At 36.9% G+C, this 15,968-nt stretch overlaps 1 protein-coding gene across 3 annotated transcripts in view; it reads right to left on the bottom strand.

Moving 5' to 3' along the window:
- The window catches only part of Agbl4 (ATP/GTP binding protein like 4), a 1,132,428-nt gene extending 1,117,280 nt beyond the window's left edge, over positions 1-15,148 (bottom strand). For all 3 annotated transcript variants that reach the window (XM_029476352.1, XM_021161010.1, XM_021161009.1), the window contains exon 1: positions 14,941-15,148. In XM_029476352.1, the coding sequence (XP_029332212.1) occupies positions 14,941-14,974 (34 nt within the window). In that variant the 5' untranslated portion in view covers positions 14,975-15,148. The remainder of the gene's footprint in view (positions 1-14,940) is intronic.
- Positions 15,149-15,968: the final 820 nt, after the last annotated feature.

The raw sequence follows: 15,968 nt of genomic DNA, 5'->3' as shown, positions 1-15,968 counted from the left end.
CTCTTGTGAGGCTATGCCAGCACCTAGTAAACACAGAAGTGCATGCTCACAGTCAGCTATTGGATGGATCACAGGGCCCCCAATGGAGGAGCTAGAAAAAGTACCCAAGGAGCTAAAGGGATCTGCAATCCTATAGGTGGAACAACAATATGAACTAACCAGTACCCCCCCCCTGCCCCCCGGAGCTCATGTCTCTAGCTGCATATGTATCAGAAGATGGCCTAGTTGGCCATCACCGGGAAGAGAGGCCATTGGTCTTGCAAACTTTATATGCCTTAGTACAGGGGAATGCCAGGGCCAAGAAGTGGGAGTGGGTGGGTAGGGGAGTGTGGAGGGGATGGGGAACTTTCAGGATAGCATTTGAAATTTGAAATGTATATAAAGAAAATATCTAATAAAAAAAAAATATATATATATATATAATATTCCAGAAATGTAAGAACAGTTAGGAGAGGGATGTGACAAACATACATAGGCTTTGCCATTTCTCCTGCATGAGTGTGTTATTTACATCCATTTAATAGAATAAGTTCAATTACTACCTTAATTTTGACCAGTTCACAAGCTCATTTCTTTTCCATACAGCACAGGAAAGAAAGAATAGATAATCTTCTTACAATTTTAGAAGATGGTCAAACCAGTCCAAAAATGACATCAATGAGGTGACTGTTTCTACTTAGACATTTAAAGGAGTATAATAATTTCTCCTTGGTTTAAAAAAAAAAAGTCATTGCTTATCTGGTTGAAAACACTAACTAAATGCACAGACCTGTTCTAGTGAGGCAGCAGAATAGCACAGGCCCACCAATGTGAAGCATAGGTCTGAGAAAAACTCCAATCCAAGACTGGGGATCCCAGGGCAGTATGGGAGACTGAAAAGCAGGTAGCTGGAAGCAAGGCTCAAGAATGAGCTTTTCAAGTTTAAGAAGTGGGGAACCACCTCAAAATGGCTTCTGGTAAGCTATGGAATCTCTATGAGCTGTATTCTTATAAGCACACCAGGGCAAAATATTTTGAAGAGCAGAAATCTACTACAGGAGGCAGCATCCAACATATTGCCTAACAGCACCCAGGGACTCCTCCTGCTATTAGACTTGGACATGTAAGTGCAAAGTATCTTTACTAGCAGTTACCACTAAGACTCTTAGTAAGCCGCCACAATTATTACTTAAGTGGACTTTCTCCCTGAACATAATCCAAGTCAACAATAACCCACTAGAAGGACTCAGATAAAACAAAAAAGTATGTGCCAGAAGACACATACACCCCAACAGATGTGATATGTCATAGTCACGATGTCAAAAAAAAAAAAAAAGGCAAAGAAGCAATACTACAAGGTTTGAAGAAAAAATGCCAAATATCACAGAGGCTGAAATATCAGAACAGGACATCTGTTGAGAGTAATCCTAAAAGCTAGGAAAGAATTAAATGATATATTCCTGGTCATGAATGTAAATTATTGTCTACCAAGATTGTTATGCCCAGGAAAGTTATCTTGAGACATAGATAGATGATAGATAGATAGATAGATAGATAGATAGATAGATAGATAGATAGACAGATATCTACATACACATACACAGATATGCAGAAATATGACTACTTCAAAACAAACAGAGGTTAAAGCAAATAGTGGTAACTAAGCCAGCATTAAATAAAAGTATTACTTCTTTTTCTTTTTTTTTTTTTTTTGAAAACTTCAAACATGTGTACTTCATCTACATCATTCCTCACTTGTTGAGGTTTTTTGGTTTTTTTTGTTGTTGTTGTTTTTGCTATGTATCATAATGCTAATATTGGTCCCCAAGATTGGGTTGCTCCAGGGACAAGAGAATCCCACTTTATACCAAGTGATGCTATGTGAACTTGTTCCTAAGTTTAAAACTATCAGTCAAATAAAGATGCATACAGCCTACAGCAGGGCAGAAGAGAGGTAGGTAGAGTTTCAGTTCCCATGCTTGGGCTCTGAGGAAGACCATGAAGGGAGGGGAGAAGAGAGAAAAGAGAAGGTGGAGAGAAGAGAAAATGCCATGGGGTATGAGAGTCACGGAAATCATGGCTGATTTCCAATCTAGAGCTGGCCAATTAAAGCTAAGAGCTGTCCAGATGGGTTTATTGATGGGGAAGTAGATTCTAATAACTTGTATATCTGCCCAGCTCTAGTACATTAAAGGCACATTATAAATATAAAAGGTGTGTGTGCTTTATCTGGGAACTGACTGATCTAAGGCGGGGTAGAAACCCCTAGTAGAGATTAAATATTTATAAAATCGACCACTCACATCCCCTCCAACTCTTCCTATGTTCTCCTACTTGCTCCCAAATCCATGACCTCCTCTTTAAATATTGATAGCTACTGAATCCATTTAGCACTGATCTTACATACATGTGTCCAGGGGCGACCATTTGAGACTAGACAACCTACATAGAAGCTCATCCCTAAAGGAAACTGATTCTCCCTCTCTCATCAGCCACTGGCCAACTGCTGATACCTCTTTATCTATGGGCAGCACCTCATGGAGTTTCCCCCATCCACACTAGCATGTTAACCAGTGCTGTCATTAGATAATTCTTGTCCGGAAACGCTATACACAGAGGATGAAGAAAAGCTGTTTCACACACAAAAACCCAAGACAGCAAAAGCAATCACTAAAAGATAAAAAAGTGTGTGTGTGTGTGTGTGTGTGTAATAGTAATAATGAGAGATTTCAACGCTTTATCCTCATATTCTCATATCTTCTAAACTGGAATGCAGCAAAGAAAGGTGAGATATAAATTACACCATAGATCAACTGTAATTAACACATATTTCACCCAACAGATAAATAAAAACACATTATTCTCAATACTGTGTAGAATTTTCTCCAAAATGTATTACATTATAAGTCACAAGGCAAGCACCAATAATTTTATAAACAAACTTATTCGCTGCATTCTAGCAAACCACAATGGAATAAAACTAGAAATTAATAAGACTACCCCCAGGAAATATACATATACTTATATATAAAACAATACACTATTTAATGAATAGTGTGTCACTGAAGACATGAATGAGGAGATTTTTTAATTCATACAGAAAATTAAAGTGCAAACAACTATCAGAATCTCTGGAATATAGCCAAGCCAGTCCTACCATAAGCCTATACCTATAAGCACTCATATTTAAAGAAATCAGAGACTCCAGGGACTAGGGGGAGTGGATGAAGAGGATACTTTTAAAACAAACAAAAAAACAGATGCTGGGGCTCTGCTATTAAGAGTACACACTCTTACAGAGGGTCAGGGTTGGGTTCTCAGCACTCATGAGGTGGCTAATAACCATCTATAGTTCCAATCCTCTTCTGGCCTCCACTAGCACTAGCCAAATACATGGTGCACATACACACATGCAGGCAAAATCCTCGTGACATAACACAAAAATTCTTTTTAAAAATCTGAGATTTTGTTCATTTACAATATTTCAAAATGAGATATTTAGGTATAATTTTAAAAATCAGAGAACTCTCAAATAAATAACCTAATGGTTTGCCTCAAAGGTCTAGAAAAATGAGGAGAAAATCACAAATGCAGCACATGACAAAGAAAAAAATAATAAATTGGGCTTTGTCTCTGGTTCCTGGCTAGTCATTAGGTAACATGCTATATTAAAAAAATTTTTAAAAAATTTAAAAAAAGGAACCTTCTGAAGCCTTGAGACAAATAAAATAAGTTCTTCCTCCCTTTGGTTACCTCCACCAGTTACTCTTTGTCATAGTGAAAAAGTAATAGAGATAACAATGTAAAGTTACATTTGTTTTTCATATTTTATATTATTTTAGCTACTTCTCTAATTTTATCAGGGCTTAGGCTGATTGTGGTACTAATTATAGCAGCAGACTTTTTCTCTGATCTGTCAATGTCTTAATCATATAGCCTTGAGTATCTAGACAAGCCACATACATACATGAGTTTCATTCTTCATTGTAAAAAGAATAATCATGATGATGATACCTTAATCACTGAGTAGTAAATAAGTTTTAGAATTCTGTAGCATAGAGTAGATATTTCACCCAACAACTTTAGCACTAATTCAAATCAGCATACACACAAAATTTATGGGAATATTTAAAGGGTAAAAATGATACTTCAGTAATCACTAACATACTACATAAATATCTTGTTCAAAGTCTTAACTATCTGAAAAATAAACCTAATATATTAATTGGAGAAATAAATAACATGGAATCTATGAACAATATTTGACCAATGAAAGCTCTCAATAAATGTTTAAAACTGTTACAACCGGAATTCTCAGTGAAGCCTCAGAGACTTTGTGTACTACCTATTCCAGACTACTAAATGTCTATAATATTTACATATAATGTCCTTTCATTTATAAAACAGAATATTATACTGTATATTAAAATGATCAATTATTCATGTTTTGAGACCAAAGACCCTCATACAATGTTATTAGAAGCAATATAATGTGAATTACCACTGTAGTACATTACTTTTAGTATATATAAACAAATATATAGTTGTGTGTGTGTATATTTACATATATATTAGTTTCAGTATACTTATACAATTTTAATATATATAAGACAAAATTATTTTACAAAGATAAACTTAATATTCAGGTTTATATATAATTTTTTTCATTTCTCAATTTTTCAAAATATTTAAATAAATATTGATTTTTATACTCAACTTAATCTCTAGATAGCATGTATCCATATTTATACATTCAACTTAACATATTTCATTGGTTTTCTTTCTTCTCTAGGTTGTCTTTCAGTGTTAGATTTCACATTTCTAGGAGCACCATCATCATGTCCACACATCTACCTCATTGTTACCTGAAATTTTAAGTACCTAAAATAAACGTATCCTTTCTCCAATGAAACAAATTCCACACATGGTTCTCCTGTTTCTGTCAATGGAAGCTAAAGTTTAATCATGTTATTTTTATCTTGTTCTTCTGCATCTTTTGAAAGATACATACAAGGAATAAAAAGTCCTTAGGAGTTAACTAGATCTTGGAGATTCTTGTTGCTATTCATCAGCTGTGTGAGCTGAAATAAGTTACCATACTATTCTAAAATCACTTTCCATGTCTAAAAACATTAGAAATCAAACAAACTAATACTGCATTTTTAAAGTCTAAACGCAAGTTATACAAGGTACTTAGAAAATCATGGATATTCAAAAATGCTGTCAAAGCAATTTCTCTTCCTTCATCATAGTAATCAAAAACTACAGTTGCTTTCTTTGAAAATGTCCTTATTAACATTTCTTATTCTAGAGCCCTGTCATTTAAATCCTCCTGTTTCAGGTATCATTTAGTACCCACCCATTTAAAGCAATAACCACAAAGCAGGCAAAGTTTTCAGAGTCCTATTTTTACCTAGCTTGGTAGCTTCCAGTAGCACAGAAACTACTTTGCATTAATTTCTAATCCAAAAATGCCTTCATCCAAGCTCCCGATGCCTAAGTCCCATCCATAAGATGTCTGGTTTCCTTTAGGATTCTTTGAGAGACTTTGGCAATGAAATCTTCACCACTTCCTCACCTATCTTTCTTATGCCCATTATTGTTCTGTCCAGAGGAAATGTGTCTTCTTTAAACTTACCTAATATCCTATTCTTTTTCTTATTCCAACATTCCAATAGTGTCTTTGATTAAGACCTGGCTCTTCCCACAGGATGCTAGCTGGTTTTTGTAGTCTTAAGAGGTGGTTGTAGGTTATTTCTTTGCCCTCTAGCTTCTCTAGGAGAATGGAAGCCTAGTGTTCTCGGGTTCACACTTCCTTTTAGATCATTACTGCTCTTTGTTAAGTACTCTTTTTTTGAGGACAAGCCATAATAACAACCTGTTGTTCCCCGGCCTGTAATGAACTACTGTAAAAACCCTTCTGACTTCTTTTCTAGGTGCTGGGCACAGGGATTAATACAACAAATATAACAGGATATTGCAATCAATTCCTCTATCCATGTACTATACCATCGCACAAGAATATTGAATGAGATATATTGAATTTTAAAATGTACACTAAAATTAATTTCATCTGTCTTCATATTTTAATGCTGCTACCCGCAGATTTAAAAGGGTCTATGTAGATTACATTTGTAGTTCATGGTGTATTTCTCCGAGACAGCAATAAGATAGAACTTTCCATTTCAACTCTCTCAGGCCAGAAGTCTAAGCCTTCAGTGTGTCAAGAGGTTAGTTGAATATGAGTTGATATCTTCCTTACTTTAAATTTTACAATCTCTATTCTACACAGACATTATACTTTTCTATTTCTGATAACTCTCAGATGTATCATGAAATTTCATGCTTTGTTATGATTTGAGCTACAACGTCTTCCAGAGGCTTAAGGTGTTGGCCTTCCCAACACAATGTTTGGAGGTAGGGCTTTTAGGAACTGATTGAATCATGAGGTCTTTGACGTAATAAAAGGATTAAAGCATTGATGGATCTATAATTTAGCATCATTAGAAGGTAGAGCTCTTTTTATAACAGCTTCCTCTTAGATTAAAACCTATCTTCTAGAGGAACTCATTGAGACATTGGATAGTTACAGGGAGGTAAAACAACCTGATTTTAAGGGGAAGGCAAGATTCCATCCTTCAGGGAAGCTCATTAAGCTCTCAAAGTAAAGAACTCAAAATAGCTTCAGGGAGTACCTGGAAAAGGCCTGATTAATTAGACTCCTCCCTCAGACACAGTGAGTTGCCTGAGAAGACTAGCAGACAGTCTAACAACCTGGAAGCAGCAGAGACCACCTAGGCTGCCTAGAAGAAACAAGGACCAGCAGAGCTGCCTGGATGGAAGAGGCTCAGAGCAACATAACTATTTGCAAAGGACACTTCCAACATGTTGAGGGCCTGTAGGCTCTGCAGTGTTTTTCCAGCTCCAGAGTTTCAGCTTTTGTAAGCTGCCCCCAATTCTGGGTGAGCTTTGGTAATGCAGCTCTATCTGAGTCATTTCTGGTCTTCACCCATATTCCTATAAGTAACCCCAAGAAAACCCATTGGTTCATCCAGCTGGATTTTAACAATATCCTTGTGTTGGGGTGTTCTCTATCCAGCATTACTTGACATTTATTCACATCTCCCTGGGAAACAGCATCACACAACAGCGGTTAAGCTGAAAGAAGTGGGTTATTAGAGAAGTGCCTAACTCTTGGCCCCATCCTCTTTGTTTTTCTATCTCTCTCTCTGCTTCCCAACTGTCCTGAGATAAACTACATTACTCCTCATCATGATACTCTGCCTCACTGTGGCCGTAGTAACTAAACTTCTGAAACTACAAGCCAAACTAAATCTTTCTTATAAATTATTGTTCTTGGGTATTTTCTCAGATCATCAAAAACTGTTTCTCCATACTCAAATTACCTTTTTTACCTTTCATCTTTTCCTGTCACAAAAATACTTGATGCCCTCGCCTAAGGAAGGACTAAATGCTTGGGGATAATTGATATCAGAATAACCTAAAACATGGAAGAATAAAATGTTAGATATGACATGTATCATTTCCAAATAGAACTCTTAAGAATTATTATTCTGTTACAAAATTGTCTCTTTTCTTCTGAGACCAGAAACATTCCAGGTAGAAGCTATGCTAACATCCTGACTCCTTCCATGGGCATATGGAAACAGCGATAGGCTGACCTACAATGGACAGGTAAATAGTAGCAATAAATAAATCATTATTGAAGACTATTGGTGTTTTTTAGCTTTTTATTATCAACTGCAAAAGTTAACCAAAAGTGGCTAAATGTATCATATCCTTTGAACAGAATCATTCACATTAAAGCCAACCTTTAGACTCACCATCTCCATCTTCCTTAATAAAACCATTCATGAATTAGCTTGCTTTCCCCTAATTTTCTCAATTTCAGATGGACCATTTTTTTCCATCCTACTTTAATTCTTCTAAATGATTGTTTAAATGTAAATTATATAAAACCACTTAATATTCTTCAGTGTCTTCCAGCATCACAAAAACAGAAATCCAGATGCTCGCAAGCCTTTTGATGGAAGCACATAATATTACTTCTGAAAAAAGTTCAAACCTAATCAAATGTCTAGTTGTATCCAATAATTCATACAAAATATGCAAACATGAGAAGCTTATACTATACCAAAGAGATGCAGGAAATCAATCAACACAATGCAGGAAAATCACCTGTCTTATTCAAACAAGCAAACAACAAAAGTTGAGCTTTTAAAAGAAAGAAGGACCCTTTCGCAGGCTGAGGCTGGGCCTCTGCATAATATTATTATAATATAATGAAGCCCTGTTTATATGCTTCCTGGCCCAACAAAATATATCTGACAGGTTGATCTATCATAGTTGTGTTAGTTTTCAACCACTGGTCTAAGATAATCATCATACAATGTGGTACAAAAAAGAGAGATACATCTCAACTCTTTCCTGATAATGAAACTATGTTGCTATAAACACTGAGATGAAGGGATAAGACCACCTGGATCACTGACACCTGCAATGTTTTTGTTTCATAAATTAAAGGTTAGTCCTACTAAAAAGTTGCCTACACTGTTCTGCTAACTTGGAGGAGTGATTATAAATTTCAGCTTAAATAGTGTTATGGTTGCCTTTCTGTTGCTATGATAAAAAGATTCTGACCAAAAGCAACTTACGGGAGTAAATGATATATTTGGCTTATGCTTTCAGGTCAGAACCTACCATCAATGAAGTCAAGCAGAAACTATGAAAGAAGATATTATCTGTCTTAGAGTCTCATATTTGGCCAGCTTTCTTATATAGCTCTGGACCACCCATGGAGGGAATAGTATTGTCCATACTAGGCTGGACTCTATAATATTAACAATGCAATCCTCAACAAACATGCTCACAGGTTAATCTAATCTGGGAAATCCTTCAATTGAGACGGGCTTTTCAGTGACTCTAAGCTATACCAAGTTTACAGTTAAGGCTATCTAGGACAAATAGGTACAACTAAGCCTAGTTAGCTGGCCCCATATTTTTGCTTGTATATGCAATTGGAAAATATGTAATTCCCTAAAGTCAGTTCAGAAAGTGCCCGTTTGCTAATATTTACTTTCCTAAGAGTGTATACTAGTCCTGGCCACAAAGACCATCCAGAGTGGGCTTTAACAATGATGGACTACAAAATGGATGGACATGGGAAAGACTAGTCCAGTCCTTTTAACTTCCTGCTCCTACTTTTGTTTTAACTAAAATGATATACACTAAAGAAAGGAAGGATCCTTGTATTGTTTATGTTCCTACTTTCCTTTTATGATTCTAAATTTATTGATAGCTCAATGTGCAATTGTAAAGATATGGCTTGGACATTGGGAAGGTAGCTAGATATATTTGAGTAATGATCATTTTAGTTAAAAACTTTCTCTTCTTTCCAGATTTCAGACTGAGCTACAGTGTCTCTCTTGTTCCTCTATAATTTCTATATAAACTCTAAATGTGTATTTTAAAAACCTTATAACCAAGAAATAATAGCTTCTGGATGTGTATAGCTAATGTGATAGTTAATGTGCTAGTAAATGAAGACTGGCAAGTGCAGTCAGTCAATCAATCACTCATCAAACATTACTTTATGCCTAGGGTAAATTTGCTTAGAAATTCATAGCAATAAAATTTGCAAAACTGAGAAAGGTGTACATGAAAAATTTGAACAGTATGGTTCTGAAAATATATGAATAAGCTTCTGGGGCCCTTTCCTCAGCTCATAAGCTTTCATCCTTGGGAGTGCCTTTCTTTCGTCCTTTCTTTTGTTCTTGATAAGCAGTCTATTTCTATTGCTTTCTCTCCATTTCCTCCAGACAGCTCCCAGGATTGTCATCTAACCTATACTATGTTTTCTCTTCAACACTAATAAAATTGTCCTTGAACTTCAAAGAAGACTATATGAACAACTTTGAAGGTTTATTTAAATTTTAATTACTTACATTTTTCAAAGAGAATAATACTTTCAAGTAACAGGAAAAGATGATTTTAGAATTAGTGAATTTAGTGATTTTTCAAATGCTTCCAAGGATTGTTTTACTTTTCATTAACAGCAATGTCCTTAAATTTATATAATATTAACAAAAGTATACATTTCTGCCAGTAATACAATTATTTTATTTGCTATAAAAATAGTTTATTAAGGAATTTGGAGAATTTTTTAATTTTCATTAGTTTGTTAGGAATTTTGTACAATGTAGGGGTTTTTGTTTTGTATTTTAGACTGAACACAGACTTTTTCTTCTACTTCTGGCCAGCCATTTCTTGTCATTTCAACCTGGATGACTCAAAAAGCTTCTAAAAATGTCTGTTATTTATCAATAAGAGGAAGAATACTGTGCTAACCCTGCTGAGCCACATTCTTATGGGCAGAATGAGTTGTCTTTTCATTGCTAAAAAAAAATAAACCCATTAGACAAACTGCATCATCATTTGTATTAGCATGAAGCATCCCTTTATTATAGGAGGGACCTGAAAGGAAGAATTTTTAAGGATCTGAGATTTAGTTTTTGCTCTACTGGTTCATTTTCGTAATACAGCTTACATTACTCTTTAGGTTTGTCTATATTGCTACTTTCTTTTTAAATTTTCTTTTATTTTTGAGATTATATAATTTCTCCCTTCCCTTTCCTCACACTGAACTCTCCCATATAGCCCTCCTTACTTTTTCAAATTCATGCTCTTTGTTCATTAATTGCTATTATGTACATACATAAGTACACACACACACATACATGCACACATGTGTTTGTATGTATTACCAAATACATAAATACAATTTTCTCAGTCTGTATAATAGTATTTGTATGAATGTTTTGGGGGCTATTTTATATTGGGTAACCTATTGGTACCATCTTCCCTACAGAATAATTTTTCTCCCACTCTCAGCATTCCTTGGTTGTCTGTACTTCTTTGTATAGAGCTGAGATCTCCTCCATCCACTTGAGCATGTTTATTGTTGTCCTATTCAGCTTATGCTAAGGCAGTCAGATTGGTCACATTGGTGAAACTTTTTGATTGTAGCTTGTAGCATAACTAGAAGACATAATCTCACAGAAAACTCCTTTATCCTCCGGCTCTTACAAAACTTTCCCATCTCCTCTTCCTCTTCCAAAATGATCCCTGAGCCTTTGGTGTAGGAGTTGTATTGTAGATGTATCAGTTAAGACTGGTCTTTACAACTGCTCTCTATATGTTCAGAGAAAAGTTTCCTTAACGAGGAGGGGTGAGGGCAACATGTATCTGTGAGTGTAAGGAGAGATATGTAGGATGTAGTTGGTTTAATTAAGTGGTGGGTGTAGGTTCTCCTTCAGAATTCATGACTTTACAAGTACTGGATTGTTGGCTAAATCTCCAGTACCAGGTATGAGTTCCCTTTTGTTCAGACAGTCTTAAGACCAACTAAAGAGCTGTAGGTTACTGCCGAGATATACATGTCACTATTGCACTCTTCAGGTTATCATGCTACAGGGGTCTTTGTTGTGGTTCATAAGCATGATAGCTGTATAAGAATGTCCGTTGTTTCCCTTCTTTGGTAGCTAGAATAGTACTTTCATGAAGCATCTAAGACAGTCCTCATGGAGGAAGCATTCAGGTCAGTTCCAGCTCACAGGCCTCTTGGCCCTCTGATTGAAATGAATGTCTTTAGCAATAGGGACTTACTTTCCACCTCTGAAGGCAGGGGGCATCAAAGGTCAATACCAATAGCCTATAATGTTCTTGGAGTTTATTGGACAACCCTGACCAACAATTCAAAAGAGGGCTTCTCATGCCTGGAGCTGGTTTACATGATAGACTTTTCATCTTGGAAAGAGCAGTTAGTCCAGAAGGGAAAAATGCAATTAAACCACATGCGAGCATGTGTGTGTGTGTGTGTGTGTGTGTGTGTGTGTGTGTGTGTGTGTATGGCAGTATTTAATATATATAGTATGTGTGTATTATAGGTAGATAATCATGATTTTTTCAGACATTCTCATTGTTGCCCTCATTTATCTTCCTCTCTCATCCCTAATTAGAACCCTTTGTTTTTGCTATACCATCAGGTCATTTGTACCCTGCTATTCCTCTCTCTAGTGTTCCATAGTGTGCCTAGCAATGGTCCTTTTTAACTTTCCCGGGGGTTAGAGTTGATCTAGGGTTTGTTGCATGACATGCTATACAAGGTATTTTGATCATATTTTCTTCTGTTCCCCCAACTCTTCACACATACATCTCCCCTCACCCATCCACCCAACTTTGTTTCCTTTTTTCACCCATCAAGACCAATTTGTGCTACTTCCATTGGGAATAACCTACTACTATTTTGCTATGTGGACATCATATTAAGCCAATTCCTAATGACATGCATGCTCACATTATCTAGAAAATTCCTTATTAACACTCCTTTACCAGTTTATTCTGGAATCTAGAATCTAGATTATATCAGACTGACAATTAAAATTAACCAGTAAATAAGGATTGAGAAGGCATAATAAATTAGAAGATAGGTAACCTGGATTTCCCATCATCAGTTTTCTCATATCAAAGTAACCGATGACCTCATTGTTGCTAAGTCTAGTCTCCTTACTCCCCATTTCATGTCACTTGGAAGTATTTAGTCTACTGAGGAGTCTACTTATCTTGAAATACTCTTTTGATTGCTCTCTCCCTGATTATACCTTCTCAGTCTCATTGGAAAGTACTAAAATATCTCAGTTGACCCTGGGCCTTTTCTCCCTCTACACAATTTCATCCACATTCATAACTATCTCACTTCCAAAATAATTATCTCCATGCAAGTTCAGATATAAAGTCAACTGCTTTGTCAATGTCTCCACTCACTTGGGTGCCTTAAAGATACCTCAAACTCCATAGTCAAAAACTAAATTTATGGCCTTCCCTCTAAAACTTAGCCAAAGATCTATTTTAACTTTCCCTATCTTTGTAGTGGCACAACCAACCCTCATTTGCAAAAGATAGAAAATGATAATTTCTGATATCTCATATTTCACTGAGTTCTATCTATTTTATCTGCTGTGTCTCATTTCTACGTCCCTGCTATTATTTCCTAACAGTTTCTCCCATAGATACTCTTGTATTAATACTTTCTACTACAGCAGAAATAGTTTTCAATTATTCTAATGACTCTATATTTCCACTTAAAACCTGTTGTAGTTTCCCATTAACCTTGGGAAATTTGAACAAAATTACAGTTCTATAAGACCTAGCTTCAGCTTTCGACCTCTCTCCTACCATTGTCTCATGAGCTCCCACCCACATTTGTCTCCTTTAAGATCTTTACAAAGTATATTAATAATTTTGCCTTGAGGTCTTTGCACTTGAGTTCTCTGTGCCTATACTTCTCTTTGCTCTCTCCCTTTATTCAGTCTCTGTCACCTTTCAAGTAAACTATCACTTCCATTCAATCCAGTCATTTATTCATTGAGAACATATTTTACATCTGATTTAGTTCTAGACCATATAAGATTAATAGGCAAAGCAAAGCCTTTGCAGATTTTATATATTAGTCAAAGGAGAGGTATACTTAATGATAAAAATAATAATCTGTTTACTTATATAATTGATTCAAGTGGGATAAAAGATTTTAAAAAGTCAAGAGAATCAAGAAGGGTTTGCAGTGAGTGCCTAATTTGGTATTTCACATATAGTTAGCATTTAATAAACATTTTAAGTGCATGAGTGGATGAATGTTCATGTTCCTAAAAAAATTTTCATGAAAAGCCACACTGCAAAATGAATAGAAGAAATGGAGATACCAATCAAAAAGAAATCATAAAAAGCCATAAAAATAATAATGTCTTGTACCATTCTTGTTCATTTCAAATAGTTTATAGTTACTATTCCTTTACTACATAGCCTTATAACTAGTGGTGTGTGTGTGGGTGTGTGTGTGTGTATACAAACACAGGTATGCATGCACACACACAGTGAGGGGGGTCTGGAGTAGTTCAAGTAAGTCACTCTTATAACTATAGTTTGCAATGTCTTATTAACACATACATAAGGTAATATATAGCCCACTTTAACTACCCACCAATCTGTATATCCCAAAGTCATTGATTTTCTATGCAAACACTGATATTAACCCTTAAAGTTTCAGCTGTTCTGTCCTCTGCCTGTTTTACAAATCTCCTAAATATAAAAAAAAAGGACTCTTGCTTTCTTCTATTAGCCTGAAAAGCACGTTGGTTACTAATGCTCTTAGTCCAACCAGACCCATAAGGATATCCTTAGAAACAGAATCCTGGGTTTCCATTCCTGTCAGAATCCCTGCTACATAAAGGCTATCTTATACTCACATAGATAGGACATGTAACCCTTCATAATTTTGAATGACCTTCAAGACCCCAAATACACTTATGCACTCCAGTCTCCTTTGGTTGGGTGACCCTTCAAGTCTCTTGTCTTCTTAAGGACAAGATTTGTATACTTTGTGTGTGACTCCTTAGTGGCCCTTAGGACTTTAGAGTTCTCTCAAACACAAATATTCTGTAAAAACTCCACTTCTATGGAGCCCATATGGAGGTAATATATCTTCCACATAAACTTGCTTCCTCTCCCCAGTTCCAAATCATATCCCGGGTCGGGGGAGGGGATACCTTCCAAGGTACCACAAGAGTTTGAACACGTTCCTTTTCCAGGATTTTGACTCCGTCCCCATAATAGGTGCCTCTCGTTATTATGGGTCCAATATCATCTTTCCAAACCCTTTCTGGGCCAATGCTTACTCAAGAGTGTAAGCCCTCCATCAGCAGAACTTTGAAATTCCCTGCTGGTCACTCAGAGAGATACAGACCCCCAGTGAACCCTGACCCTGAAGTAACCACCTCAGTATCCTACAAGGGCGCCTCCTCAAGGATAGGGCAATGAAGAGTCCCCAGTCCCCTCAGGCCCAAGACAGGCACCTCAACCTTCCCCTGCTCCACAGCCCTCACAGACCTGCCTCTGGCGCTGTCTGGCTCCGCTCCGCCATTTTTGTTGTCCGTCAGTCAATGAGCCCACGCAAAAACCACCGGGCAGTGGGGAGCGAGCGGTGGGATCCGCGGGCTGACAGAAAAGGCTCCCTCAGGAAGACGCTGCGCGGCGGTTGCCAGGGAAACCGGCGGCCCCTCAGCGGCCGGCTGGGAGCAGGGGGCGGGGCAGAAGAGAGCGTGCAGCCGAAGCTCCGCCTCCCCGCACGAGCGCACCGCCCTCAAGCTCTGAAGTGCACTCTGCACCCAAGCCACAGTAACCTGGAGATTGAGCTTGCTTAGCCGCCTCTGTCTTGTCAAAACTAAGTCTGCAAGGATGACACTTTATTGGCCCCACTCCCCAGGTGCCAATCAAAATGTCTGGGTGGGTTGGCATTTCTAAGGCTGGCGATTATTCTAAGTACTTGGGATAAGTTTCTTAATTTCCCAAAGCTTCTTCCCTTAATGTCCTTGCTTTCATGAAGATGCTGAGTGACCTGTATTCAGCTTACAAATATTGAGAACTAATTGAGTAATTAGCCAAAACTAAAGCACACAGAAGTTCTAAAGACCCTGGCTCCCGAGTCTGTTAATTTCCATCAGAATAGCTGTAGGTTGCTTTCTGTTGCTTACATGAAACTCTCTTATATTTCCTTGTTCTGTTCTCCTGGGCCTAGCTGGCTTACAGAGTTTGAGAAAATGCCTTGATGCAGAAAAGAAGAGAGACCATTAAGCTTTTTAGGTAAAATGCTAGAGATGTGGCATACATATTCATTCACCCGCACTAAAATATGTGATAAGATGGGGCACCATAAGAATATTTTACCGCATGAGTGAACATTCAGGATTGGTTTGCAAAAAATATTGATAGATATGGATAGAAACTATTCGTTAGACATGTCTTTGACACTTAGGCAGTTTAAAATTCACAGCATGTCCACATGACCAGCAAAGTGACAAGTAAGAGCCATGAGACTTTGTGAGAATTTCCTTGTAAGAGCAGTTATTTGAAGCTGA

The sequence above is a fragment of the Mus caroli genome, chromosome 4 (genome assembly GCF_900094665.2).
Source record: "Mus caroli chromosome 4, CAROLI_EIJ_v1.1, whole genome shotgun sequence".
Lineage (NCBI taxonomy): Eukaryota > Metazoa > Chordata > Mammalia > Rodentia > Muridae > Mus > Mus caroli.
This window is presented reverse-complemented; position numbering and strand designations above follow the sequence as displayed.